This window comes from Zootoca vivipara, chromosome 2 (assembly GCF_963506605.1).
Source record: "Zootoca vivipara chromosome 2, rZooViv1.1, whole genome shotgun sequence".
Taxonomy (NCBI): Eukaryota; Metazoa; Chordata; class Lepidosauria; order Squamata; family Lacertidae; genus Zootoca; species Zootoca vivipara.
Genome location: NC_083277.1, coordinates 1,058,086 through 1,082,133, shown reverse-complemented (window position 1 = coordinate 1,082,133; position 24,048 = coordinate 1,058,086). Strand labels below are relative to the sequence as shown.

The following is a 24,048-nucleotide window of genomic DNA, read 5'->3' as shown; positions in this document are numbered from 1 at the left end:
AATGTAGGGGGTTGGGCTAGATGACCCTTGGGGTCCCTCCCAACTCTAGGATTCTATGATTCTATAAAATCCACGATTACTGGACATCCAGAAGCAAAGGCACCAGCGAATTACATAACCTGTATAGAGGGAGCTGTAACTATTGAACCATGGCAAGACATTTCATGTGAGCAAACCGTATACTTAAACAGTCTGAGAGCAATTTCTTTCTTAAGAGGGAAACATAAAAGTGAGAAAAGTAATATAAGTCCATCTTGAGCTATCATAATTGTTCTCAAAAGTTAAATTATCCAAAAAAGCTTGCAGCAATTCCTTCCAGCTGAATTATAGCAGAAGAGACTCTTGGCAAAGGAGCTGAGCTGAGAAGGTTTAAAGAAGAGGCTGTCAGGAAAGGAATCCTCCATTATCTGAAAATGAAGGAGAAGGGAGCTGGTGAGCTGGGAGTATGGAGGCTGAGCACCTTCTGGGCAGGATGAGGCCCACCACACCCCTTTGCTGTGGAAATGCCACCCTCCCCCATGTATTTTGGCTTCCCTTGCATTTGTCCCTGAGCCCATGAAGGGAAACGGGTTCGACTCACATGTGGCCCCTGCGACCATTCATCCTCATGGCCTTGAAGAAAAGGATGGTGCCAGCAATTATGCCCAGGATGCCAAAGGCCAAGCCCAGGGCACACAGCACGTTCTCCATTGTCTTCGGGATGGGAGAGGGCGCCTTGGAAACTGGGATAGAGAGAGAGAGAGGACAGCCGTAAGGAGGGACTCTGTTTCTTTGCGTGCGTTCAGCAGAAGAAAGAACCCAGGAGTCCTGGCACACCCACCCCACAGCCTTTAATACACTGTTGTTTAGTCGTTTAGTGAGGAACCCCTGAAGGGGGCTGAGCACCTTACTGTCTCCTACATCTAGGAAGAGCAGAATAAATATGCAAAAAGTGCCAATGTACTTCATTTGCATAAATTACTCTGATATTCAAAACGTGTTTCTTATAAGCCAAGAATCTGGGTTACTGAATTAAAGTCCCAGAGAAAAGCCCCAATCCTGCCCGGTGCTTACCCCATGTCTTCTCCATCTTTCCCTCTGGGATGCCCCAGTGCTCCACTTGGCAGACGTAGATGTCTCCCTGCTCAGGGACGAAGGGGAGGTAGGAGAACTTGCGGAAAGTGTTGTCCACGCTGGGGTAGAAGTCTGTCTCCTCCACGCCCTCCGAGACCTCCTCGTTGTTCTTCAGCCAGGTGACGTTCAGCACTGGGGGGGAGAACCTGTCCACAAAGCAGATGAGGACGTTGGGGTCCCCCAGTTCCACGGCATTTTCTGGGTACACAGTGGCCAAAGGAGCAACTGAGGAAGGAGATGGAGAAAGAAATGGGATTAAAACCCATTTTCAGCAGTCTATAAATGGAAAGCATAGCAATTAGCTGTTAGGCTGATCTCTCCCTTGGTGTCCCCATATTATCAAAGAAACAGGCTACAGGCTGAAAAGGAAGTTTAAAACATATATTTGCTCACAATCAAGCATTCATCCTCAGCACCAACAGCATTAAAACAACAGACAAAATATTTGATTTCATATCAAAAAACAACTTCAGGCATGTGCCTGAAATTGTAGCAAGTGGGGGCCTGTCTGCTTCCATCATTGGTCAAAGGAAGAGAGAGACGGAAATACTACTTTCTCCTACCTCCCCGGGTGAGGGGCGGGGAATAACATCACCCAAATTCCTCTCTACCAATTACATTTCTATGGTCTGAGTCCCTCTATCACCAGTACAGCTCTGTGGAGTTGACCCCTTCACATGCTAACTAGCAAGAATATGCATTGTGAGATTTGACTGCAAAATCTCCCACACCATGTGCCCTACATTAACTGCTGTGGGTATTTTTGCACCGGGTGTTCAGGTTTGGGAATGCCTCTGAGCTTGTATAAAGTGCAATGCTGCCCCTCCCATCAGGTTTTTATTCCCTTTTAGCCTGTCTCAGTCAGCCAGGGGGGGCCTGAAGGGTCTTCCGTGTCGGAAGCCAAGAGACCACCCCCTGCCTGCCCCCCCCCAGTTCTCTTCCCTGCCCCCTGGCATGTCCTACCGTTCAGGGCACGGGTGCGGTTGCTTCGCTTCATGAGCACCTCCATGTTGTTCTTCATGACGGCGATGTTGGCCAGGGCGCCCTGCACCTCGAAGCTGGTGAAGCGCTGGAAGTCCGGCAGCCTCCAGACATTCTGCTTCTTCTCCCAGTCCATGTGCAGGATCTCCTCGTTGTCAAACTCCAGCAGGAACTCCCCGGACTTCTTCTCCGAAGGGAAGCTCTCCTGGAAGAAGTCCAGCTCCACCAGGGTGTCCTCCACTGCAGGGGTGGGAGAGAGAGGGGGAGGCTTTAGGACCCTGCAGGAGGATGAGGGAGAACCTGCCCCATTGCTAGGAATGGGGCCACCACCAGGAAGGCTCTCTAAGGAGGAAGGGCTTGATCTGACCCCAAACACACACACATGTCAATTTTATAATCCTCTCATTTCACAGCTATAACAGCCCCAAAAGGTGATCTTGGGGTGCATTTGTGTGGAGGGAGACTCTGGCAGATAGAAAATTGGAGTAATCCTTTGAGAGACCAATGCCTGACTCCTCACAGGGTTATTGAGCTCCTTGCCCCAACGTTAAACGAAGAATACAAGGTTTTCCTTTCAGTTTTTAAGGATTTTAGTCTGAGGTTCCGCCAGACTTTCTGGCCCCTTTTGTGCTCTGTCTTCCGGGGGGGGCATTAGGGATGTGGGGGCGGGGGCTGATGCCTTTTGGGGTGACCACTGGGGGCTTCTGAACCAGGCAGGTCTCTGTGGCAGCCTAGCCTATAAAGGAGAAAGAACAATTATGGTTCCCTCCTTCCAACAGGAAAAGCTAAAGGCACAAATCCCGAACTTTGAAGCAAGGCAGTGTGTGGGGGTGTGTTGCACCGAGCCCCCCACCCCTTAAAAACAACAACACCCTGCACCGGCTTAGTTCAGGGATCAGAGCCTCCCTTCCCCCGCCTCCCAGCACTCTTTTCTTTTGGGGGGGGCGTCCAATTTCCTTCCTCCCGCCAACCCCTCCGTATTCCCGGGTGCAGATTCTGCACCTGTCAGGGGGAGGGGGCTTCTCCTCCCTGTAGCCCAAGAGACCCCCCCAGCTTTGCCCACAAGCAACGCCCAGGGGCGCAATCTTTCTCCCCCAACCCCCCGGCTTCTTTGTAGGGACCCCTAACCCCCCTCCGGGGACCCCTCCCCAGGCATCTCCCCCTCCCTCCTGCGCCCCCTGACCTTTCAGGGCTCAGGCCCTTGGCGGGGCGAGGAAGAGGGTCGCCCAGAGGCAGCAAAGGGCTCTTCCTCCTCTTCCTCTTCCTCCTCTGGGCTCCATCTCTGCAGCTCGCTCCGAGGGGCGACCACCAAAAGGGGCGATTCCTTCCAGCCCGAGTCCCCCTTGCCCCTTCCTGGGGATGCTCGTCCTCCAAGTGGCTGTGGGGCGGGGGCGGCCAGGGGGTGACTTTGGCGGATCAGAAAAGTCCCTGCCAGATCGGCCAATGAAAAAGCGCCCTGGCGATGACCAGCCTGTCTCCAGGCAAACCATCCCCAGGCGGGAGCCTCAGCCGGAGCGAAAACAGCAGCAGGAAAAGGGCAGCTAATTTTTTTTTGAGGGGGGCTGGATATTCCCAAGAGGGGAGGGGTCTTCTCCAGGGAATGGGCAGGGGGGGCTCCTCTCTGTCTCCCCCCCCCGTGTTTGTGCATTGGGCTCCTCAGAAACGAGCGCCAGAGATGTTTCTTGTAAAGGGGCGCTGGGGGCTGGCAGGGACTTTTATTTGAGGGAGGGGGTCTCCTTAGTGGGGGGCTGCCAAGTCTCCTCGGGATGCAGTCTGGTGGGCGAAGGTGGGAGCAGCCCCGCTCCCTCAGGAGACAGTTATCCCCACCCCCTGAAATCGAAGAGGGGGGGCTCTCTGGTCTGCTTTCCCCTGGGGGGACCTGACCCTTATGATCCTGTGATGACACGCACGAAACTTCCTTCCTCTTTCCGGATTCTTGAAGGAACGAAGGTTTAGTGGCTTAAAACGCAACAAAAGAAAAGCGCATCTCGCTGTTTCGAGGAAGGAGTCCGAAATTTTATTTTTTGCAGCCAGAGTAAAGTTGTGGATGGAACGGGCAGATTCCTGTTAAGATTTATAGCCCACCCACCCACCCCCCGGAAGATCTTGATTCACACGCGACGCAACAACGATGACATCAGAAGAAGCTGAAAAGGCAAAGAGGATCTTGCAGATCTACCGAGAGCGGAGAGTTCCCTGCCTGGCGACCGATGACGCTTCCTCGGCTCGGAGGCGGATTGGACGCTCGCGGGGCGGGGAGGTAGAGTGGGCGGGGCTTGGGCAGGACTTTTCCCCGGGGCTGAGCGGAGAAAGTCCCATTTCAGGGGCGAAGAAGAGAGAGAGAAGGATGGGGGGCTCCGGCGCTGCGCCTTTGGACTTTTGGGGGCTCCTGCTGCGGGTTGGGGTGCTGGTGGTCTCCGCTTCGGAGGGGCTGCGCGTGGAGGAGCCTCCAGGTGAGCAAAGATTCTGTAAGGGGGGGGAGAAGGAAGAGGAGACTCCGCTTAGCGGGACCCCCATCAGTGGGGCTTCTTTGGCGATCCCTCCTAGGTGGTCTTCCATGATGTTAATAGTCAGTCCGTAAGGGACTGTGGAGGCCAATTCTGGATCCACTTATCCTTCCACAGTGGGGACATTGGTTTCTGGGCAGGAGTTTATCACGGTGTGGATTTGCCAAGTGTGCCATCCTCTTAGCACGTTTCACCCTTGTGTCCTGAGTTCGAGTGTCTTCAAAGCCCATGACACCTTTGGTCAAGGCTGTTCTCCAACCGGAGCCCTCGCAGGCCAGTGTTTCCCAGTTGTTTATACTACATTTTGTTAGATTTGCCTTGAGAGACTTTAAACCTCTTTTGTTGACCACCAGCATTACACTTTCCGTTTTTAAATTACGACTAGAGTAGTTAATCTGGCATCAGAATAACATGGTTTAGTTCAGCGAAGTTGGTGTCGAAGAATCCTTGCTTCCTTCCCCACGAGTGATCTTTGCTTCTTCCAGGACACTGGGGGCAAAGGGGCAAGAGGGAAGGGGAAACACCCTCCCCACTGAAAAAGAGCAGCTCAGGCTGCTTGGATTGGGATGGAGAGCATGGGCGTAGCCAGGGGGCAGGTGGGGGCAGCTTCCCCCCCTAGATACAGAAAAGGGGAGGCGGCTGGGCAGCGCTGAGGGGCCAGCGGGGCGTCTCTCCTTCTTGCTCCTCAGGCCTCGCGGTAGGATGCGCCACTGCTTCGCCCCAAGCAACACCTCCGTGGGCAGGAAGCGGCGGCTTTGCCTCTCCCTCAGCCCACGCTAGGCTCCCCCAGCTGCTTTAGTGAGGGGCGGCGAGGCATTAGGGAACCGCAGGGGGAAGCGAGGGGACAGGCCTGGCGCAGCCTCGCCTTGGCAGGCACAGGTTTCCCTCAGCCACAGGCGCAGCCGTTGGAGCTGAAAGCCAGAGCTCTCCTGCCGGAGTTGGGCTTCACGGGCAGGGGGCAGACTGCTGCTTGGTCTCGCCCCACCGGCCCTCCTCCAAGGGTGAGGAAGAGGGGGCGGCGGCAGCTACTGCCCCTGCTACTCGCTTGACATGCAGCCCACTGCTCAGCTCGGCTCGGATGGCTGCCGGGGGAGGTGGGCCCTGCTCTTGCCGCCGCGACACACAAAAGGCTGGAGAGTGAGCAAACAAGCGGGGAGAGCTCCGTCTGCGCGGCCTGAGCATGGCAGGAGCCGAGAGCAGTCCGGCGGAGAAGACACCGGCAGCCGGCTGTCCCGTCCCGTCCCCTGCGGGGGCGCCTCTGCTTCGCTCGCCAGCCCAGCAGAAAAGGAGTGGGGCGGAGGCACGGACGGCTCTGTATGCCCCCTTGATGCGCCCCCTGCTGGCCGGGTGGCCTGGCGCACCACGGCAGTCAGCCCAATAGAAAGGACAGCACTGCCTCCCGTCCTCTCCGGTATGGGCGTAGCCAGGATTTTTGTTTGGGTGGGGGGTAGGACTTTTGTTAGGAGGGGAAACTCAGTTTGCTATGTATTTTTATTTATCTTTATTGATTTCGGGGGGAAACTGCCCCTCCCTGCCTATGCCCATGATGCCGCAGCAAACCTGGGGCAAAGGGGAACCTGAACCCCCCCTCCTCGCGGCAGGTCCCCTCTCCCAGCCCCCACACCCACCCGCCCTGCCTTGGGGTCCTCTGGCTGCTGAAATGGGCTCCTGCGTAGACAGGTGTCGCTTCCTGCGCTTTGGCAGGGAAAACGAAAGTGAAACCGGGTCTTCCGCAGGGGCGGTCTCCTGGGAGAGGGGTCAGTGAAGCCCCCTTCGGAGCAGAGAAGCGTCTCCCACCCTTTTTCTCGCCCTTTTCCTGGTCTCTTTCCCACCCTCAACATGTCCTCTTCCAGCCGTAGGGCAATAAAATGGGGGAAGGGGGCTTACTTAAAAAACAAACAAACTGGAGATAAGCATGGGCGTAGCCATGGGGGCAGGGAGCAGGTGCCCCCCCCCCAATAAATTAAATAAAGCACAATAAAAAGTTCCTTCCAGTAGCACCTTAGAGACCAACTAAGTTTGTCATTGGTATGAGTTTTCATGTGCATGCACACTTCCTCAGAGAAATAAATAAATAAATAAAGCAGATAGCTCGGTATTCCCACCCCCCAATAAATCCTGGCTATGGCCATAATAATAATAATAATAATAATAATAATAATAATAATAATAATAATAATAATAAATTTTTATTTATACCCCGCCCTCCCCAGTCAAAAACCGGGCTCAGGGCGGCTGACACCAACAGAACCACAATAAAACATAAAAACAATTAATTAAAATACAGATTAAAATACAGTATTAAAATTTAAAGTGCAGCCTCATTTCAAGTAGGCCATAAGTGGCTGACACCAACAGAACCACAATAAAACATAAAAACAATTAGTTAAAATACAGATTAAAATACAGTATTAAAATTTAAAGTGCAGCCTCATTTCAAGTAGGCCATAAATCCAAGCCATGAGGGAGAAAAACACAGGGGTCAGGCTGAGTCTAACCCAAAGGCCAGGCGGAACAGCTCTGTCTTGCAGGCCCTGCGGAAAGATGACAAATCCCGCAGGGCCCTGGTCTCCTGGGAAAGAGCGTTCCACCAGGTTGGGGCCAGTACTGAAAAGGCCCTGGCTCTAGTAGAGGCCAATCTAGCCATCTTATGACTCGGGATCTCCAGAATATTATTATTTGTGGACCTTAAGGTCCTCCGCAGGGCATACCAGGAGAGGCGGTCCCGTAGGTACGAGGGTCCCAAGTCGCATAGGGCTTTAAAGGTCAAAACCAGCACCTTAAACCTGATCCTGTACTCCACCGGGAGCCAGTGCAGCTGGTAAAGCACTGGATGAATGTGATCCCGCGGCCGGGACCCTGTAAGGAGCCTCGCCGCGGCATTCTGCACCCGCTGGAGTTTCTGGGTCAGCTTTAAGGGCAACCCTGCGTAGAGCGAGTTACAATAGTCAAGCCTGGAGGTGATCGTCGCATGGATCACTGTGGCCAGATCGGGGCGAGAGAGGTAAGGGACCAACTGCTTGATGCGGCGGAGATGGAAAAATGCCACCTTTGCTGTGGATGCAACCTGCGCCTCCATGGAAAGGGAGGCGTCAAAGGTTACACCCAAACTCTTGACAGAAGGCGCTGGTACCAATTGAGCCCCTGCAAAAGATGGGAGTTGGCCCCCCAACCCCATGTCGCCCCGACCTAGCCAGAGGACCTCTGTCTTCGAAGGATTTAACTTCAGTCGGCTCCCACGTAGCCATCCAGCCACAGCTTCCAAGCACCTGGTAAGTGTGTCCGGGGCCGAGGCAGGGCAGCCGTCCATCAACAGATAGATCTGGGTGTCATCAGCATATTGATGACAACCCAGCCCAAAACTCCGGACAATCTGGGCAAGGGGGCGCATAAAGATATTAAAAAGCATTGGGGAAAGGATTGCGCCTTGCGGGACTCCACACACCAAGGGGTGCCGCGGCGACAACCCCCTCCCTAGCACCACCCTCTGTCCCCAACCTGAGATGAAGGAACGCGGCCATTGTTGGACTGTGCCCTGAATCCCCACGTTGGCATGGGGTCCCAGGTCTTGGAGGTTGGGGCTCCCCCTCCACAATGGCCTTTCTGCCGCCCTCTCCCTTTCCTTTGGGAGGAGGTGAAGGGGGGCATGGGCATACCCAGTGAGGGGCAGGGGGGCAGCTGCCCTCCAGAAGCAAAAAACAACAACCGTATTTTACGGACCATAACCCACACTTTTCCCCTCCAAAAACTGAAGGGGAAAAGTCGCTGCGGGTTATGGAAATCGTGCTGTTTCCGCCCCCTCTGCGGCTGCAGCCAGCGACAGGAATGTGGGAGGGGGGAGGAGCAGCCTGAGCTGGGGGGGGGGCAGACGGGAGCTCCATCCTTCCTTCCATCCTTCTTCCCCCCCTCTTTCTTTCTTCTTTTTTCTCTCTCTCTCACCCCTTCCTGCCTTCCTTCCCTCTCTCTTCCCCTCCCTAGTTTTGATCCTGGGTAGACCCCTGGGGGGGCGGGTTTCCCTGCTCATCCACAGACCATCTCTCTCCTGCCCGGCAGCTGCAGCTACCTGCTGTTGTGGGAGCTGCGTCCTTAAGGGAACCGGGAACAGGAAGCCTCCATCCCCCAAAATTTCATTGCGCCCCACGCAGAGCATTTCCTGTCCCAAAAGAAGGCCGAGTGCCACTTCTCCAATGGGACGCAGCAGATCCGCTACCTAGATAGGTACTTCTTCGACCGGCAGGAGTTCGCCTACTTCGACAGCGACCGAGGGAAGTTCGTGGCGGTGGATGAACTGGGGAAGCCCGATGTTGAGAGAGCGAACAAGGACAAGGACCACCTGCGGACTGAGATGTCCAACCTGGATGTCTACTGCCGGCGCAACTACAGGATCTATGAGCCCTTCTCCCAGAACCGGCACGGTGAGTCCAGAATCAGGGAGGGGGGCGTCATGAGAACCCCCCCCCCCCGGAAGAACCCAAAATGGGGAGCATGGGGTGGACACGGGACTTTCTCCTCTCCCAGCCCCTGTCGCTGCTCCCCCTCCCTGGCCCCCCTCCCCTCCCGCTTTTCAGAGAGGAAGGCAGAGTTTCTGTGTCTCTGGAAGCATCACAAAGCATTTCGTGTATTGCAATGTGGGTGGGGTCTGTCTTAGTTTAGTTATTTATTATTAATTAAATTCCCCCCCCCGCCTTATAGTTGTGGGTCTCAGGGTGGCTTGCAACACAAAATTGCAGTATTTACTTTAATAATAAGCAATGATTTATTATTATTATTATTAGTATTATTACAATAATAATAATACCCCACCCAGTTTGCTGGGTTTCCCCAGCCACTCTGGGTGGCTCCCAACAGAATTAAAAGCACAAGAGAACATCAAACATGAAAAAGTTCACTAAACTTTTTACTGCCTGTGCATTCCCACTATTCCCCCCCCCCCCCCGGAGCTTGAGATGGTGTTCTGCCTATGGTTCACCCTCTCCTTATCCCATCCCCACAACAACCCTGTGAGGGAGGCCAGGCTGAGGGGCAGGGGCTGGCCAGGGACACCCAGTGAGCCTCAAGGCCCAGGGGGGATTTGAACCCAGGACACAGTCCAACACTGGACTACATTAGAGTGGGGGGGGGCTGCAAGGGGGAAACCCAGCCGGGTGGGTGGGGTACAAATAATAATAATATATTATTATTATTATTATTATTATTATTATTATTATTATTATTATCATTATTATTATCATTATTATGAAAATTGTGGTAATGATCAGGCACATACCAGAGAGTAAGTCCTTTTGAACCTCTGAGTAAAAATGCTTACAATTTCAGTATAAGACCGCAGAATCTTTACACAGTTATCTGGGAACAGGCCCAGACAGGGGTGGGGGGGCATATGGGCCACTTGGCCTGGGCCTCTGATTCTAAAGGGAGACTCGGTCAGCATATTCACAATCAGTAAAATGAAATATTTTCCATTTTGTCTTTGTATGCAGATACAGTTCAAGCCTTGAAATAAAATTATCTGTCAGCATAACTTTTGTGAAAATTAATTATATACTTACTTATTTATAAGACTTCAGTGATCCCCAGGGTCTACCTGGCCCGGGCCTCTGCCTGGCTCTGCAAGGGCCTTTCTGGGAATAAGTGCCATTGAATTCAGTGGGACTTCTGATTACTAAAGGCTTGCAGTTTAAGGCTCTAAATAATAAAATAAAAGAATAAATACTCCACAAGTTTCCTTCAAAAATTGATGGCTGCTGAACCATTGCAAATATAGTGGTACCTCTGGTTAAGAACTTAATTCGTTCTGGAGGTCCATTCTTAACCAGAAACCATTCTTAACCTGAGGTACTACTTTAGCTAATGGGCCTCCTGCTGCCGCCGCCCTGCAATTTCTGTTCTCATCCTAAGGTAAAGTTCTTAACCCGAGGTACTATTTCTGGGTTAGCGGAGTCTGTAACCCGAGGTACCACTGTAAATAATTTAAAGTGGATTGGCTACGTTTTCCTTCCAAATGACATGAAGGGATAAATACAAATAGCTTCATATGCCAGCATCACAGTTCTTTCATTGAAAGTATTTTATAGATTGTAGGTAGCTGTGCCCTCTTTATGTATTCAGATGGTGCAAACATGTACATTGTCCTCTACACACACACACACACACACACACACACACACACACACACACACACTGAACCCACAAGCAAGCAAGACTCCAGAGTGCTTCTGTTCCCCCAAAGGGCAGGAGGGGGTGTTCTGATCTCTTCACCACTTTTAATTGATCTCTGATACATTGAGGGCAGCAAAAGAAGAAAAAAGAAACAAAACGTTTCCCTTTTCAACTTTGCTTGGAGAGCAACCTTCTCCAGGATTTCTATTTCACAAACAATTCAAAAAACAAACAGGGGGAAAGGGGAAGGGAGATCCTTTTTCCAGGTTTCCCTGCTCCCCCTTGATTAGCATCACTCTGATGCTCAGCAGATACTTTTTGACTCTGGAGCCACCAGGAGGGGCTGCAGTTGGAGGAAGCCTCCCCCACAAGCTGGGACCCTCCTTGGCACCCCTCTCACTTGTGGGCTCTCAATTGTGGGGTGCCTCAGGGTTCTGTCCTCACCCCATGCTTTTTAACATCTACATGCAGCCGCTGGGAGAGATCATCAGGGGGTTTGGGCTGGGTGTCCATCAGTATGCGGATGATACCCAGCTATACCTCTCTTTTAAATCAGAGCCAGTGAAGGCAGTGAAGGTCCTGTGTGAGTGCCTGGAGGCGGTTGGAGGATGGATGGTGGCTAACAGATTGAGGTTGAATCCTGACAAGACAGAAGTACTGTTTGTGAGAGACAGCAGGGAACCAGGCAGAGGGCCTTCTTGGTAGTGGCGCCCGCCCTGTGGAACGCCCTCCTATCAGATGTCAAAGAGAAAAACAACTACCAGGTCCCTCCCTGCCTAAATCTCTGACCTTCTTCCCAATCTTCCTTGCCTCCCTCCCACAGTCCAGCCCAAGGTAAAGATCACCCCCACAAACAACGAGGAATCTTCACCCCACAACACTTTGCTGATTTGCACCGCGGGCCGCTTCTTCCCTGCGGGGATCGAGATCAAATGGTTCAGGAATGGGAAGGAGGAGCCCAAAGTGTGGACCACAGGCCTCACCCGGAACGGGGACTGGACCTTCAATTTTGATTTGGAGCTGGAGACAACGCCAGAACGTGGAGACGTCTACACCTGCCAGGTGGAGCACGCCAGCTTCGAAGGCCCTGTCACGGTGCAATGGGGTAGGACGCCTTCCCAGCCCTGACCCTCCTTCCTCATCTCCTGCCCAAGGGAGTGGGGGGAATTCCTGGGGGACTAGATGGGTCAAGGTTGCTCTCCCCCCAGGCCTGCCTTTCCTCACTCACGGCTTCTTCTTCCTTCAGAGCCACAGTCGGACTCTGCCAGGAGCAAGATGTGGACGGGGATTGTGGGGATTGTGCTGGGGCTGGTCTTTGGGGCCACGGGACTCGCCCTTTACCTGAAGAACAAGAAAGGTGAGGGTGGGGTGCCAGGGGGAGAGGGAGGGTGGGGTGTGGGGGCTGGATTGGGCCCCAGGCTCCCCTCTTCTTCTTAGGCAGAGGCTCTGCAGAGGGTTATTTTCCTTCTCCACTCCTAGGAGGTCCCTCTTGGTGTCTCAAATGGAGCCTCAGCTAGTATGGAGATGGTTGGAGTTTAAAATTCAAAAACATCTCTGGCTCTGAATCCTTTGAGCAGCGTAAGGACACATATGTCTTGCAGCTTCCTGGTCCCAGCAGTAATTCAAAGGCTCTCTGTCCATGCTGAGTGAAGGGCCTTTGAGACACTTATAGTCAGGAGGTGGAATTCATCTCCTTTGGGTCTTTTCGCTGTTTGTGTGTCTGAAATAAATTCCTGAATCAACAACTGGGCAATGCAGAGCCCCAAAAGAGGCAGCCTAAGGAATAGGGGAGGGTTTGTGGGGTGGGGGGCATTGGGTAATGGGAAAGAGAATAGCAACTCAATTAAGACATTCCACATGAATTAAAATACTAATAAGCACAATACCCCCTTCATGGATCAATGCCTTGTCGTGGCGAAGGGGCTTGAATAACTCAGAGAAGCTATGAGCTATGCCATGCAGGGCCACCCAAGATGGACAGGTCATAGTGGAGAGTTTTGACTAAACGTGATCCACCTGGAGAAGGAACTGGCAAGCCACTCCAGTATCCCTGCCAAGAAAACTCCATGGACAAAGACAACAGGCATATAAAAGTTATGACGCTGGAAGATGAGCCCCTCAGGTCGGAAGGCGTCCAACATGCTACTGAGGAAGAGCGGAGGACAAGTACAAGTAGATTCAGAGCTGATGAAGCGGCTGGGCCAAAGCCGAAAGGACGCTCAGTTGCGGATATGCCTGGAAGCGAAAGGAAAGTCCGATGCTGTAAAGAAAAATATTGCATAGGAACCTGGAATGTAAGAACCATGAATGGAGGTAAGCTGGATGTGGTCAAAAATGAGATGACAAGAATAAATATCGACATCCTGGGCATCAGTGAACTAAAATGGAAGGGAATGGGCGAATTCCGTTCGGGTGACTATCATATCTACTACTGTGGGCAAGAATCCTGTAGTAGAAATGGAGTGGCCCTCATAGTCAACAAAAGAGTGGCAAAAGCTGTAATGGGATGCAATCTCAAAAATGACAGAATGATCTCGATACGAATCCAAGGCAGACCTTTTAACATCACAGTAATCCAAGTTTATGCACCAACTACTGGAGCTGAAGAAAGTGAAATTGACCAATTCTATGAAGACCTACAACACCTTCTAGAAATGACACCAAAGAAGGATGTTCTTCTCATTACAGGGGATTGGAATGCTAAAGTAGGGAATCAAGAGATAAAAGGAACAACTGGCAAGTTTGGCCTTGGAGTTCAAAATGAAGCAGGGCAAAGGCTAATAGAGTTCTGTCAAGAGAACAAGCTGGTCATCACAAACACTCTCTTCCAACAACACAAGAGACGACTCTACACATGGTTATCACCAAATGGGCAGCATCGAAATCAGATTGATTATATTCTCTGCAGCCAAAGATGGAGAAGCTCTATACAATCAGCAAAAACAAGACCTGGAGCTGACTGTAACTCAGATCATCAGCTTCTTATAGCAAAATTCCAGCTTAAACTGAAGAAAGTAGGAAAAACCACTGGGCCAGGAAGATACAATCTGAATCAAATCCCTTATGAATACACAGTGGAAGTGAGGAACAGGTTTAAGGATTTAGATTTGGTGGACAGAGTGCCTGAAGAACTATGGATGGAGGCTCGTAACATTATACAGGAGGCAGCAACGAAAACCATCCCAAGGAAAAGGAAATGCAAGAAAGCAAAATGGCTGTCCAACGAGGCCTTACAAATAGCGGAGGAGAGGAGGCAAGCAAAATGCAAGGGAGATAGGGAAAGATACAGGAAACTGAATGCAGATTTCCAAAAAACAGCAAGGAGAGACAAGAGGGTCTTCTTAAATGAGCAATGCAAAGAAATAGAGGAAAACAATAGAATGGGGAAAACCAGAGATCTGTTCAAGAAAATTGGAGATATGAAAGGAACATTTCGTACAAAGATTACCATAATCAAGGACAAAAGTGGTAAGGACCTAACAGAAGCAGAAGACATCAAGAAGAGGTGGCAAGAATACACAGAGGAATTATACCAGAAAGACATGGAGGTTTCGTACACCCCAGGTAGTGTGGTTGCTGACCTTGAGCCAGACATCTTGGAGAGTGAAGTCAAATGGGCCTTAGAAAGCACTGCTAATAACAAGGCCAGTGGAAGTGATGATATTCCAGCTGAACTATTTAAAATTTTAAAAGATGATGCTGTTAAGGTGCTACACCCAATATGCCAGCAAGTTTGGAAAACTCAGCAATGGCCAGAGGATTGGAGAAGATCAGTCTACATCCCAATTCCAAAGAAGGGCAGTGCCAAAGAATGCTCCAACTACCGCACTATTGCGCTCATTTCACACGCTAGCAAGGTTATGCTTAAAATTCTACAAGGCAGGCTTAGGCAGTATGTGGACCGAGAACTCCCAGAAGTGCAAGCTGGATTTCGAAAGGGCAGAGGAACCAGAGACCAAATAGCAAACATGCGCTGGATTATGGAGAAAGCTAGAGAGTTCCAGAAAAACATCTACTTCTGCTTCATTGACTATGCAAAAGCCTTTGACTGTGTCGACCACAGCAAACTATGGCAAGTTCTTAAAGAAATGGGAGTGCCTGATCACCTCATCTGTCTCCTGAGAAATCTCTATGTGGGACAAGAAGCTACAGTTAGAACTGGATATGGAACAACTGAGTGGTTCAAAATTGGGAAAGGAGTACGACAAGGTTGTATATTGTCTCCCTGCTTATTTAACTTATATGCAGAATTCATCATGCGAAAGGCTGGACTAGATGAATCCCAAGCCGGAATTAAGATTGCCGGAAGAAATATCAACAACCTCAGATATGCAGATGACACAACCTTGATGGCAGAAAGCGAGGAGGAATTAAAGAACCTTTTAATGAGGGTGAAAGAGGAGAGCGCAAAATATGGTCTGAAGCTCAACATCAAAAAAACCAAGATCATGGCCACTGGTCCCATCACCTCCTGGCAAATAGAAGGGGAAGAAATGGAGGCAGTGAGAGATTTTACTTTCTTGGGCTCCTTGATTACTGCAGATGGTGACAGCAGTCACGAAATTAAAAGACGCCTGCTTCTTGGGAGAAAAGCAATGACAAACCTAGACAGCATCTTAAAAAGCAGAGACATCACCTTGCCGACAAAGGTCCGTATAGTTAAAGCTATGGTTTTCCCAGTAGTGATGTATGGAAGTGAGAGCTGGACCATAAAGAAGGCTGATCGCCGAAGAATTGATGCTTTTGAATTATGGTGCTGGAGGAGACTCTTGAGAGTCCCATGGACTGCTAGAAGATCAAACCTATCCATTCTGAAGGAAATCAGCCCTGAGTGCTCCCTGGAAGGACAGATCGTGAAGCTGAGGCTCCAATACTTTGGCCACCTCATGAGAAGAGAAGAATCCTTGGAAAAGACCCTGATGTTGGGAAAGATGGAGGGCACAAGGAGAAGGGGACGTCAGAGGACAAGATGGTTGGACAGTGTTCTCGAAGCTACGAACATGAGTTTGACCAAACTGCGGGAGGCAGTGCAAGACAGGAGTGCCTGGCGTGCTATGGTCCATGGGGTCACGAAGAGTCGGACACGACTAAACGACTAAACAACAACAACAACAACAACAAGCACAATACAATACAGAACAATAAACAAATAGAAATAAAATGACTTCAAAGTCCAGAATTTCCATTTAAGGCCAAAATTGCTCTTATGCCTCGTTCTCGCCTTCATTGTTCTATATCTCTGTCCCGACGGCAGGAGCTCAAAGAAAAGATGACCAGGATGTGATGAGTCTCTTGATATGTCCAGTGCCTTTCTATGGCACCTGGTGGTATAAATATGTTCTAAGGTAGAGAGAGAACAACCAATGATACTCTCTGCTGTTTTGATAATTCTGCACAACACTGTCCTATCCCGACAAGTGCAGCTTCCGTACCACTTTAAAGAGATTAGTTGGCAAGATGTTTCCCAGGGTTTTTTCTGTATTGGGAAGGAAATATTTATTTCATACAAAGACATAGGACACAATGAGAAAGAAAAAGTTCCTAGTTGTGTGATGTGTTACCTTGATCTTGGGGGGTGGCATGATCCTAGAGAAGCTATTTCAGGGGATTCCTGGTGCTGACTGAATCTTTTTATTCTTTTGTCTCTCTCCCAGGGCAAGCTGTTCCTCAGCCTGCAGGTAACCTTCCTCTCTGCTCTTCCATCTTCCATCTTCTTCCTCCTCCTCCCCCAACCCCCTTCTCCTGTCCCCTTGGGGTGCCCCCCGCCATGGCTTGCTTTTCAGCCCCAGACCCTTCAGAACAGGGGAGGGGCTTTCTAGGGATCAATCCATCCCCTGAGTCACACACTCCAGTATCATGTCCGGAAAGTGGATCTCCAGGGGATTTTCCCACCTGGGAGACAGTCAAGGAGGGCTGACAGTGAAGAGAGCAGGGTTGGCGTTTGGCCTGGGGGGGCCACATTTGGTCCAGGGTCTGTGGTTCCCCCTTTCTCATCTAGACAGATCTCCTTGGTCTCTTCTGAACCTCCTCTTCTTCTCCCCTGCCAAAGCCAGCCAAGTCTCCCTCCCGCTGCCTCCTTCCCTCCTCACAGCCTCCCCTGCTAGTCCCTTAACTGGCGGAGATGGGAATTGTAGTTCACAATCTCCGATGGTCCCTCTATGGAGTGTCCCCTGAATCTTGCCCCTTTCTCCCCACAGTGATGGGCTTGTCTCTCTCTCCTCTGCCTGCAGGACTCATCAGTTAGACTTTGCTGCTCCATCAGGATCTTGGGATGTGGAGAAGCTCTGTTCTTCTTGCCAGTTGCCCTCTGTCCATGCTCAGAGGGTGGAAACCTCCTTGGAAGGTGGATGGAAGGAGTCACAGATCAAGAACAACAGTGTTTCCCCCACCGCCACCTCCGTTCCTTTGTTGCTTGCTTGTCATTACTTTGGGGGGGGGGAGTTTCTTTTGGTGTTTCCCTCTCTGCCTGTTGACTGCAAGTTATCACAACCTGATTTTACTTCTTTGCACTTCTCTGAGTCCGTGCAGCTAGATCTGGTCCAATATGCCCACACTGACTGGCAGTGGCTGCCTTGAAGTTTCAGATGGAAAGTCTTTCTAGCCCTTCTAGGGATTGAACTTTCTGCACTCAAAGCAGCTGTCAAAACTATGTCAAGTTCTATCTTCCCCTTGTTGGAATTTGGACCCATCCTCTTCCTCCTGATCCAAGTCAGTGGAAGAGCTTCTCCCAAAGTGGAAAGGACTCCCTTGGAAGGTGGTGGCTATCTGTCATGGATGCCTGAGATTCCTCATTGCAGGAGGTTGGGCTAGATGACCCTTGGGGTCCCTTTCAACTCTACGATTCCGTAAAATGCTACATGGAAAATTCAATTTATTGAAAGCTCTGCGACATGGAGGATGAGTCCCGTTTTCGGAGAGAGTCCCTACTCACCACCCTCACCCTGCTGACTCTATCTCCTCATGGAGAGCAGTTTGTTAATTTCTTTGTGCATATCCTGCTATTTTGTGGTATTGAGGATCAGCCCTCTGACTGGGATCCTGCCCTGACCCACCTCAAGGCAGAAGCAGTTTTCACAGCCTTGAGAGGATTTCCTCTGAGTTGCACCAAAGAACATTTTCTTCAGCTTCCCTCTGTGGTCCTTGAACTATTTTATTCGTTCAAATGTCAATATTCAAAGAGTGCCACACTTGACAATCCTGGGTTTGATCTGCCCATTTCCACACAACTTTACCTGGAAGAAGGTGACCTTTAGTCCTACGTCTAGCACTTCCCCACCTTTGGGTTATTGACTTCTTTAAGGCCTTTTCATGTAACCCTTCAACAGCCCAAGGTATTTTACCACACAAACATCCTAATACAGGAAAGAAAAGTCTGTTTCAATCCAGTCTATTTGGGGGACTAATTTGGGAGCCATTTTCCTGGACAAAACACACACTGCATAGTCTCTAATTTCAAATTAGATTTCAAAGTAGCTATTCAGGAGAGCCCAAAGCCTTCTCCAGTGTTTCCATAAATGTGAACTTTCCAGGGGGGAGAAAAAACACATATTTTGAATCCTCCTGTGACTAAAACTCCTGAGGGAATTTTCTATTCCTTCATTTATCTGACTGTGGGCCCCTTGGAGGAGGGAACATGGAGTCCATTCTTGGCATCCCTTCCTTGACGCTTCAGGACCTGAGTAGGGAAAGATGCCAATCTCCACAGGGAAGCCATTTTATCATGTTTGGGCTCCCTCAGGAGAAAAGAGCGGGAAACGCCTCAGGCGGAGAGAGACTCCCTTGTCTCTGCCCAGGTTCCTCACAAATTTCCCTGCCTGTTCTGAGGAGAAAAAAATGTCCGTCCGTCCGCCCTTTTCTCCACTGAAACTGCCCAGGATTCAGCCCCGTTGGTTGTTTCTGGGGAAAAGGGACAGGAGATCTCAAGGCTGACCAAGGTCTGAGGGAATTTCTAGGATCCCCTCAAGACTCAGAGGGAAACACGATGGATTGTCCAGACAAAAACCACCACAAAACCCCCCAGCCCCACTCCTTGGTCCCAAACCCCTGGTATTGGGGGGCTGGGAAACAAGGAGGAAGGAGACCCTGTGCCCCCCATGGTGGGTCCTGACTTTATCCACCACACTTCTCCTCAGGGATTGACACAACCTCCCCAAACCTTCCTTTGGATAAGAGTGGGATACAGTGTCAGCCAGCAGAGCAGAAACCATTTTTAAACTCCTTTTTGCTAGTGGGGAAGGCGGGTAATGTAATCCCCACAGGAGGCTGGTGAGGGGAAAACACACTGGGTAGTTTATTTTTTTTATTTTAAACATCACTTCATTCTGACTTAAGCAGCACCTCCAAGTCCTTTACAAAAAGATAAACCAAGAGAAAAACCGCAAAAGTGCTTGAAAGCACAAACACACACACGCAAAAATATTAAAATCACCCCCATTTTCTAAACATCTGGGTCGGCTTGTGTGGCGATCAGTTTAAAAATTAGCCAGGCTGTAGAGGGTTAACCCTGTTAGAACCCTAAGAACCCAAGGGGGAGGGCTCTGGGGGAATATAAAAACCCCAACCCTGGAGTCAGTTGTTGTTGAAGGGAGTTGTTGGTTGAAGTCAGTCAGGTTAGAGTTGGTGTGAAGATAAGAGCTGGTTAATATTGAGGTGGTTGTGAAACAGGGAGATAGACAGGATACAGTGTGATGAGAATAGTGATTGATAATATTAGTTATTGTTAGAGGTAATAGGCCGGTAATTGAGATTTAGAGGTATTAGGCCGGTATAGGAACAATCTGTTATTTGAAACCGTTTAAGCTTGTACCGTAACCATCACGCATAAGAACATTCAAATAAACTATCTTGTTTTGTTTTAAGACATCCTGGTCTGAGGTGTGTGAGTGATTGAATGTATTTGTTGTCGTAGGCACATCACCAATAGACCGTCAAACGTGATGTGCAGGTCTGAGTGACCGCGACAGCTTGTCTGAGCAAGAATGTTTTCATCAGGTATTAAAAAGAGAAGAATGAAGAAGGCGCCTCTTGGTCTCAATAAGCAGGGAGTTCCAAAGTGCACTGAGGGACAGTACTAAATGTCCCGAGAAAGGGGAGAAAAACACTCCCAGGGGCCCATATTGTCATGTATTCATTTATTTATTAAATTTGTACACCGCCCTTCAAGCGTATATTTCAGAGTGGATCACAACATAATGGCAGAGGCAGAACCAGGAGCAGGTATAACATTGCACAGCAGCTGCAGGCTGGGCCTTGTCTCTCGGTGGTCCCTGTGATGTCCCTGCCCAAGCCTTGGCCCCAGAAGGGAAGGGACGCCTCTCCCAAACCCCTCTGCTCTGTGGGGCAGGTGTCCTTGACCAAGGGGAGGGAGGAACAGCTGCTGGGCGACTCTTTTGGAAGGAGGCATTTCTGCAAGGAAGACACAGAATAGGGAGAGGAGGGGACAGACCCCCCCAAAGCAGTGACTCCTTCCCTCCCTGGGCTTCTCAGGGCAGACATCTTCTGTGCTGCTGCTGGTCTTCAACTGGGGGTGGGGGTCGCATCCTGATCCCATGTGGGCTGCAAGAGGAGCCCTGAGTCAAAGATGACCTTTGGGTGGAAAGGGGGTCTTGGGTCTCTGCCCCACAGCCAACTCATGAAGGAGGTCTGGCCAGCCTGACTGGGCCACATCCTGACCTTGGTTGACCTGTAACACACACACACACCCTCCCCTGCGGGTGGTGCCCCATAGCCTTGAGGATCCGCTCTGGACTTGGAGGGGTCTCTGCATGTTCTCTCCTCTTCCTCATCCCTCCGGCCTTAGGAAGAGATGACCCATTTTGCTCTAGGGACGCAAGAGGGAGGGGGCTGCTCTGTTTCTCTTCTCGACTGTCAGGAGTGACAACCAGCAAGACCTTGTTTGGGGGTGGGGGGCGTCTCCAAGGAAATCTCCCCCCCCACCTTGAGCCAAGGAGCCCCTATTCCTCTAGCGGAGTATTCTATGGGGCTTGCCCAGCCCCATTGCATTAATCTCAGCCAATCCCAAGGGGGTCCTTCTCTGAAATTGCAATTCTTCTTAAGCCATTGCTGCTGGGCTGGGGGGGGGGGGTGCTCTGCTGTAGGGGGGGGGCTGGAAGCTTCTTTTCTGTGAGGAGGTTTTGCTGTGCTCCCTGTTGACCTCAGTCTCCTGGATCATGGCCAGCTTCCCTCTTTCATTTCCCTGAATGCTGAGCTCTGCTCCAGCCCTCCATGCGTGGGGAAGCGAAACTCCCCCCCAACACCTTTCTGCAGCGTCTCCTCTGATGCCAGAAACAAGGGGGCAGAAGGAAGCAGAGGTGGGGGAGGGAGACATGTGCTATGGGCCCAGAAGTCCTGCTTCTGTCCCCAGGGAGCCGACTGCCTGGATCCTGCCCCTCCTGTCCAGGGACTCCCTTTGCCCCCCTCCTCTTGGTCTGTTTCTTCCAGCAAGAGGCCTCCTTCCCAGCCTCAGGCAGGAGCTGCATGTCCACCCAAACCATATTGGCACTCCTTGCAAGGAGAAATCTAGCACATTGGCAAGTGGGCAATAAAAACATGATGCTGCAGCTACGGTGGGACATTTCCTTTCTCCCATATAGAATATAGATCTGAAGTGTTTGTGCCTCTGGGGGTCCACAAAACCCACATTTCTCATGCCCAATTTGTCCCCTGGCAGCCCCATCCCTGAGCATCTTGTGTTCCGAAGAGATTTTGACCCACAGTTTCCTCCTCTCTCTCTTTCTCCTCCCTGCCTTCGCTATTGGCTGCTCCAGGCTCCAGCCAAGGCCCGTCTCTGTGGAAGTAATACCTGGATTGTTAAACTGAGGACCAATATGCAAATCCAGTTATTGGATTGGAAGCTCATGTACAGATAACCTGCAACAGTGGGTGTAGCCATTATTGTTTTTTGGGGGGTGGCAGGCCTTTTGTTGGGGGGGGGCAGAACCTCAGTTTGCTTTGTACAGTATTTGTATTGGTTTTTATTGATTGGGGGCAGCTGCCCAACCCCCTCCCCGGCTATGGCCATGCTTACAACCTATTTAATGGTCCTTTTTTTGAAGCATTTTTTTCAGTTGGACAAAGCTAGATGCAGAGAATTCCCACTCTAGGTTGGGGGAGGGCACTGAGTGCTGGGATAAAATTGTCTCCTCCCTCTTTGAAGCAAAATGCAAAATGCAGAGGCTGTTACAAGCTCACGGCTTGCAAACGTTGTTGTTGGTAGTGGAATGTGAAGGGTCTGCCATTTGCAGTTTTGTATTTAAGACCAAAAATAGAAATTAGAGTGTTGGATTTCACATTTTACACGGGATGATAATTGGCAATGGGGAGAAGAGAGCGTCTTAACTCTAACCCCCCCCCTGAATTATTTGAAGCGGGTCTTAAATCCAGAGCTGCTCCAATTAACTAATTACAGTACAGTACTTGTTTTAAAAGTTCCTGTTTCGAGGGAATCCGAATGTCACAATCTCCACTTCTGCTTGGAAGCAAAAAACAGGGTTGGGGGAGGGGTAAAGCATACAATAGTTGCAATTGCTGCTGCTACTGGGGGGGGGGGGCTATTGGGTTGTCCTGCTGGGGACTTTCCTGGAGGGTAGGCTTGATGGGAGCCAATCTCAGGTCCAGACACTGCTGGGTCATCAGTTGCTGGGCAGATAATGCGTTGTTCTTGCCAAACCCTTTAGGGTGCCGCACTTGCTGGTCTCTGACTGTCTCCTGGGGGAGAAGGAGCCTTTTATAGGCAAGAGGGAGGAAGGAGGAAGAAAACAGACTGCAAAGATCAGGCCACCCACGCCCCAATTTATCCCTCACCTTTCCCTCTGGATCAGCCCTTCTCCAACTTCTGACTTTTGGGGATCAGCCCACCTGCTGTGGAGGCCCCTGTTCACTTGCATTTATTCTACCTTTGATAAATGTTGCCGTACTGAAGGATCACTGCTCAGGGGCCCCTTCTCATCCCACTTGGGGTCTCTTGGCAATGCTAGACTCCGACTCCTACCCTCCTTTTTTATAATAATTTTTATAAAAGTTTTTACATAACAAACAATAAAAGGCCCAAAAATATAAAAAGACACAACAATAAAAAGAAAAGGAAAAAAAGAACAAACACACAAATTCAAATTACTTATTCCTTTTTCCTTCACATTATATATGGGGACCCCCTCGGGTTCCCGTCTACTGTGGTTCTTTATCAGATTAAATTTTAGCAATTTCTACACCATTTTAATCACCTTTACTAAACTTATTTTACTCCTTTACACTTAACATTATCAAACATTCCACAGTTTCTTTTTAACCTAATTCTGATCTTAATATGTTACTTTTGCATATTTTTTAAAATATAACTTGAAATCTTTCCATTCTTCTTCTGTCGCTTCTTCTCCCCGGTTGCGGATTCTTCCGGTCATCTCAGCCAGTTCCATAAACTCCATCATCTTCATCTGCCAGTCGTCAACTGTTGGTAGTACATGTGATTTCCAGTTCTTAGCTAATAAAATTCTCGCTGCCGTCGTGGCATACATAAAAAAAAGATACATTTTTCTTAGGAATCTCATTACCGACAATGCCCACTAGAAATGCTTCTGGTTTCTTAACAAATGTGTTTTTCAACACTTTTTAAAGTTCATTATAAATCTTATCCCAGAAGTCACTTACCAGTGGACACGTCCACCACATGTGGTAAAAGGAACCCTCTTCTTTCTTGCATCTCCAACATTTATTATCATGGTTATGATAGATCTTAGCTAATTTTACTGGTGTAAGATACCATCTATACATCATTTTCATTATGTTTTCTCTTAGCAAACTACATGCAGTAAATTTGATATTCTGTTGCCAAAGTTTTTCCCAATCCTCTATCATAATATTATGTGCAACATCCTTTGCCCACAAAATCATAACATTCTTTGTTTGTTCATCTTTCGTATGCCACTCAAGCAATAATTTGTACATTCTGGAAAGTAATTTCGTCTTAAGTTCCAACAATTCTGTTTCCAACTTTGACTTCTAAGATTGAAAACCAAATTTTCTATCCATTTTAAATACTTCATTAATCTGATGATATTGGAGCCAATCATCAAGTTTATGTTTTAATTCATCATATGTTTTTAACTTAAATTGGTCTCCTCCTTCAATCAACAAATCTCTATACTTTGGCCAATTGGTTTCCATGTTAAGCCTTTTAAGAGTCTTGGCCTCCAAAGGTGAAATCCATTTAGGTGTTTTTCTTTTTAACACATCTTTATACCTAATCCATACATTATACAATGATTTTCTGATTATATGATTTTTAAATCCT

The 24,048-nt window shown here is 49.6% G+C and overlaps 2 protein-coding genes across 2 annotated transcripts; one reads left to right on the top strand and one right to left on the bottom strand.

The window, feature by feature from the left end:
* Positions 1-15: 15 nt before the first annotated feature.
* LOC118077481 (HLA class II histocompatibility antigen, DR alpha chain-like) lies at positions 16-3,483 on the bottom strand. Its single transcript, XM_060271145.1, has 5 exons — positions 3,278-3,483; positions 2,077-2,334; positions 1,054-1,338; positions 581-722; positions 16-407 (listed from the first exon to the last, which is right to left on the bottom strand). Exons 2-5 carry the CDS (start codon positions 2,228-2,230, stop codon positions 404-406), a joined length of 585 nt encoding a protein of 194 aa, XP_060127128.1. The 5' UTR covers positions 2,231-2,334; positions 3,278-3,483; the 3' UTR covers positions 16-403.
* A 732-nt stretch (positions 3,484-4,215) lies between these two features.
* On the top strand, positions 4,216-19,738 carry LOC118081369 (H-2 class II histocompatibility antigen, E-S beta chain-like). The gene is made up of 6 exons (XM_060271141.1): positions 4,216-4,547; positions 8,747-9,016; positions 11,584-11,865; positions 12,007-12,117; positions 16,415-16,438; positions 16,991-19,738. The coding sequence occupies exons 1-6, from the start codon at positions 4,226-4,228 to the stop codon at positions 17,002-17,004; spliced, it is 1,023 nt and encodes a 340-aa protein (XP_060127124.1). The 5' UTR covers positions 4,216-4,225; the 3' UTR covers positions 17,005-19,738.
* The last annotated feature ends 4,310 nt before the right edge of the window (positions 19,739-24,048 follow it).